General features: G+C 44.2%; 1 protein-coding gene across 1 annotated transcript in view; it reads right to left on the reverse strand.

Annotated features, from left to right (window-relative positions):
- LOC106808342 (superoxide dismutase [Mn], mitochondrial-like) overlaps positions 1 to 3629 on the reverse strand; it is a 22163-nt gene extending 18534 nt beyond the window's left edge. The window contains exon 1 of the mRNA XM_014811029.1: positions 3431 to 3629. Coding sequence (XP_014666515.1) covers positions 3431 to 3518 — 88 coding nt within the window. The 5' untranslated portion in view covers positions 3519 to 3629. The remainder of the gene's footprint in view (positions 1 to 3430) is intronic.
- Between the last annotated feature and the right edge of the window lie 1971 nt (positions 3630 to 5600).

Consider the following 5600-nt stretch of genomic DNA (forward strand, 5'->3'; position numbering starts at 1 on the left):
TATATAAAAATAAAAATAAATATATAAAAGCTATATATATTGCATTTTAATACATTCCACTTAATCGGTAATAAAAATATTAAATCATTAACCATTGATCACCCTCTTCTATCACTGTGATATAAATAGAAAACAACTCGTAAATAAACACTAATATGTGAGGGATCACTTTTTAGATATACTGCATTCAAAAGTATTCCGGGGGCAATTACTGTAAAACCGTATTTTTCGCGTACAGATATTTCCATGAATTCAACCTTGACGCGACAATTTCGCGAGTGGTTAATTTCGCGGTCGGTTACTTATGTTTAATTCGGTATGAAAATGATTTGCGTGTTGTTATTTTCACGGTCCCGGGGATGCGCCTTCGCGAAATTTGCGGAAAATTAAACAGCGAAATATACAGCTTATACAGTAGGTAATTATTTGGAATTTCACATTTTGTTTCGGCCAGCGCAACGTGACAAAGGTCGTGGCTCTGCAGCAGGCTATCAAGTTCAACGGCGCGTGGGCACATCAATCCAGCATCTTCTGGAAGAACCTCTCCTCCTCGAGGGAGGCGCCGTCAACCAAGTGGTCAGTCTCCATCATTGGATTCCAATTTATTTCTCTTTTTTTTGTCCTCCATTTCTTCTTTTTTTCTGTTGCCTAATAAATGGCGTCGGTGGTTGGGCCCTAGTAATATATTTTTGGCAGAATTTTGTTGTCGAATATACGTGTCTCGCCGTTTATGTTCGGCTCATTGTTATTTCAAGTTTCCAGCAGTGCCTTTAACCCTATGTTCACACTTTATATGGCGAGAATTTACATTTAATTGATGCCTAATTATAACAACTGAGTAAATACAATATTAGCGAAATTATTAATCTCTATTACATTTACTTAATCATTGCTTGTCTTAAACAAAAATATTTCGCCCACTTATGCATAAAATATAAGATTGCTTTCATGTGATAAGAAATTGTCCATTTGTGTGCAAGGCCTGAGTTAACCCCCATATCTTCTACACGCTTAATATGTAAATTGCATGCACATATGACTGGACTAGCTGGAGAGCTACATATTCGGAGAGGCGAATGCTAAGTATCCGAGTTTTATAGCATACACCTTTTAGTGCATTCACGTTTAGATCAAATGCTGAAGTTAGATATAAAGTTAAAGATGCATTCCCACGCACATTTTTGTGACAAACCGACTTAAAGAGACTAAGTAAATAAACTCGCTACACTTTGAACTGAACGTTAGGCTATGGAAAAATAAACTGGTAAAAATGATTGTATCCAAGGCCTGATATTCCCTCAACGAAAAAGCAAACCTCGAAAAAACGCGTTTTGCGCCACAATTCTGGTATCAGTGGCGGCAAGAGTCGACACAGGTCACGTCATACGAGGCGACAGCTATAGATATCAGTATAACACATTGTGTTATATGCATGTATCCTATTGCAGCATATAATATATGCTGCCTATCCCAAAGCTAACCATATAACGTTGTGCAGACGTTGGTCACAACGTTTCACTTACGTTGGTTGAAAACGTGATACCAATGTTTGGGGGCAACGTTATTTTAGCCGTGCGCTTTATCACCCTGCGCGCGAAGTTAGCTGGGCTGGCAGAAACCCGGTTTTGTGCAGCCCACTTCGAAAAACCGAGCTTTTTTACAAGTGGGTTTGAACGCAATTAGGCTCACTAAATCGCCGCTCAAAATAGCGCACTGCCCAAAGAACACTTCGACTGCCGCTACATTCTGGAATAAGCGACGCTTATATTGCCACCCCGCGGCGTGTTATCCCGCTCGCGATTAGCCCCGAGATATTCCGCCTGTGTGGAACAACGACACAATTAGCGCCTCACTATTATCCTCTGCTATTAGCGGGATGAGCAGCGCGTTTTTTACTTGGACACAATCGTGAACACGCCTATTGTAGATTCCCTGAAACGTTGCCACAACGTTGTATGATTGTGATGACAACGTCCTTGTAACGTAAAATTTCCTGCCCAACCATGTGTACGTACACTTCAATATGAATATTAATATGTGGTAATTAATGCCTTCACAAAGCAAAAAAGAATGGTGAATGCGACATTATTTCATGGAACATCAGCGGAATTTTACATTCATTTAAATTGACAATGCGATCTGTTAAGCGCTATGAACAAATTATAGTTTAATTTTTAGTTTTTTGTCAATTTTGCCATTAAAAATAAGTTAATATAGAGGGGGGGGGGGGGGGGGGGAGGAGGGGGGGGGGGGGGGGGGGGGGGGGGGGGGGGGGGGGGGCGGGGGGGGGAGGGGGGGGGGGGGGGGTGGGGGGGGGGTTTTCAAGTATGTGCACAATTGATAGAGCTCAAAAATTAAAAAGGAACACTAACAATTAATAGCTTGGACATGTTTTTATTTTACATTAGGGCTACACTATTATACAATAAAGGTACATTACATATCTGGTATTTAATCGAATCGTTTTCGTGCGCTTAATCTGGCCTCCCCAGTCCGGGCGTTTACGGTTGCGACGTTAATTGATATCTACGTTAACGGTGAAACCTAATATATGGGCGCCGGGGGCCGGCCCGCCCGGCGGCGGCGGGCGGCGCGGGCCCGCCGCGCGGCCGCGCGGCGGGGCCTGCCGCGGCGCCGGCGCGGGCGGGCGGGCGGCGCGCGGGCGCCGGGGCGGCGCCCTTTGTACAATATTAGGAGAGAATTAGCAAACCACCTAATTGATAATCCCATGGACACACATCTGCAGAAGTTCAAGGAGGCCAGGAAAATACATAGCACATTGTCTGCTTTATGAAAACACAACGCCATCACCAGGGTTCACCTGAAAAACTTGATTTAGGGTGACTTTGGCGTATTTTTATCTCTTTCTTGAGTATGGGCTCCTCCTCATCATTTTCAGATTTCGAATTCGACCTTGCTCCACCAACTTTAGCATGTCTCAGCCGGCTTGTTCCATAGCATTTCTAACATGTGGAAAAAGATTATGATTGACTTGCAACAAAAAAATTTTAAACAAATAATGCCTTGCGCATAGATGTATACAAATATTATGTATACAAATATAAAGGTTTATAGGGGTATTTAACCTGTGTATGAAAACACTCTGATCTGGTTCCGCAGTATCAGTCCAACTTATCTGGTAACTCCCGCTCTTCTTTACATTGGGCAGAAGTGTCATTTGTTTGCCAGTACGGCAGTACAGAGCCTGAAGCTAATGAACATGTACATAAGTTATAGTTGCTGTATATTTATAGTAAATACTATAAAAAGTATTACAGTTTATCTGTACACTAATATTTAGGTAAATCAAATAGTGAATTCACTTGCATACATCACATCTTCCACATATTGCCAGCGGGAGATTGAGGACCAGCAATGACGATGGCGACACTGTGTAGTGCGTGTATTTCCCCTCCGGCTTCTTTCATACCTTGCTGAAGGGCTTCACCGAGCTGCTCCTCTGCGGCATTCAGGTTGTTCACGTACGTCTGGTGATGCTTGCTGTGGTGCAGCTGCATGATTTCGGCAGAGATGTAGGGCGCGAGTGCGCCATAGTCGTACGGGAGGTCAGGGAGAGTGTGCTTGCAGCGTGCTTGACCCTGCAGTGACCTATAGTGACAAGGGACGACACGTTAGGAGGCAAAGCACAGAAGCGTGTCACCGACGTGTTTATACTCGCGATTTGTGCTTCTAGATTCTTCCAGTGCTGCTCCTGGAAAGCTGTGCAAACAGTCAGCCCTGCAGATGTCCTGCATAAAACAAAGTACTTGATCTTGTTAGCATTTTTGAACACGTTTGTTCAATTTACCCTTACCTTTTTACCCCTCCTCTTACTTCACCTCTTCCTTTACATTTTCGAGCTTCTCACTTTTTGTGCCTACTTTCTTCTGTTACAACCAGTTTTTCCCATGCTCTATCTTCATCACCTCCTCTGCGTCTACTTTCTTCCACTATCTAGTACCTCGATCCACTATCTCTTCGACCATTAGCTCTAGAACTATAGCCCTTCGCTCTGCGACAGGCAGAGCAAAGGGATATGGTTCTATAGCTATTCGACCATCTGCTACTCTGCCCTTTTCTCCTCCCATACTTCCTGTACAGTTTCTTCCTACTCTACCTTCTCCCCTTTCATTTACTCTTCTTTATCTCATCATTTTACCCCTAGCTTCTTATATGTTCTCCCTCTTGCCACAGTCCACCACAGTCAAACTACAGTCTTAGTGTTCAGTATAGTTTCAGTACTAGTACATACATGTGCAGGGTGCGAAATTAAAGGGAGTCCGGAGTCAAATACTCCCTGATTTGACACATACAGGAATCCGTGTGACTCCCTGAAAATTCTGCCATACTAACCAGTTCGTGCCAGAGAACGGCCTCGCGGAATTACCATATTTTTCAACTAATGTCCAAAGAAAATTTGGCAGACGTGCAACCGCATGAATCATAAGCACATGCGTTATTGTTAATAAAGTATTTGTTCTCTGGAAAGAGCAAAGAAGCCTCTTGAATATTTTCACATGATGGGCACGAATACAAATAGAGCCGTTCTAAACCGATCGAGCAAATAGCAAGCAGCTCTCTACCTGCGTTGAAGAGTTCATGGTGATTGTTTGTCAGTGAAGGCCCTGCAGCGCAGCCCGCAGGTCTATGGTTGCTACATGTCAATTGCGAAAGCCACTTGAACGGGGCGCGAAATTTTTTTCCCCACTCGAGTTCCGAACCACAGCCAATCAGCGCACTCCATTCACTCGACTTCCTCGAAGCAAAATGTAAAATGAATACCACCTAACCCTAACCCTAACCCTAACTATAATCCAACCATATATATACGAACCTTATAAGTTATATTACAAAACACTATGTATGGTGGGTCCGGAACTGAAGTGGGGAAAAAAATTTCGCGAACGGGGCTGCGAGTAGATTCTACGCGTGCGTGCACATACACGCGAGCGCGTACGGCAGCGCTAAGTGCCTCAGTGCCTAATTATTCTGCGCATTTACTTCTACTGTTATTCAAACATTCTTTCATGAGATTTTCATCTTCAACTTTCCGCCACATCACACAATCTGCTGTTGTGCTAGGAAGCGCCCTCCCCTCAACTCCGCATTTTCACTCATATATACGTACCCGCCGACGTTTCAACGTGAGTACGGGGTACAGGGACGCACTACACTGACTGGCCTACTTCGCGCGCGTGTGTGTATGTGTGTGTGCGTGCGTGCGTGCGTGCGTTCGTGCGTGCGTGCGTTCGTGCGTGTGCGTGCGTGTGTATATAGTTGCAGAATGTGTTTCAAGGTGTGCTGAAGCCAACTTAATAACCGCTGCCTTGTTGCTAAAAATACGACCCGGCCAGCGACGCATTGCGGCGGATTGGAGGCCAGTCTGCGCATGCGCCGGCATACACAAGGCGCATTTAAAATAACAATACAATAAACGTAAAGGAAATTGCTTCCGCTAATTTTAGCCATGTTCGTCGTCTGCTGGGAAATCCCGAAACGAGTAAGAATCAGACAGCAGCCATGTATTCGCCATCTCCCCATCTCTCTTTTTCTCTTACTCTTTCTCTCTCTCTATCTCTCTCTCTCTCGCGCTCTCTCTC

This window comes from Priapulus caudatus, unplaced genomic scaffold (assembly GCF_000485595.1).
Source record: "Priapulus caudatus unplaced genomic scaffold, Priapulus_caudatus-5.0.1 Scaffold269, whole genome shotgun sequence".
NCBI lineage: Eukaryota > Metazoa > Priapulida > Priapulimorpha > Priapulimorphida > Priapulidae > Priapulus > Priapulus caudatus.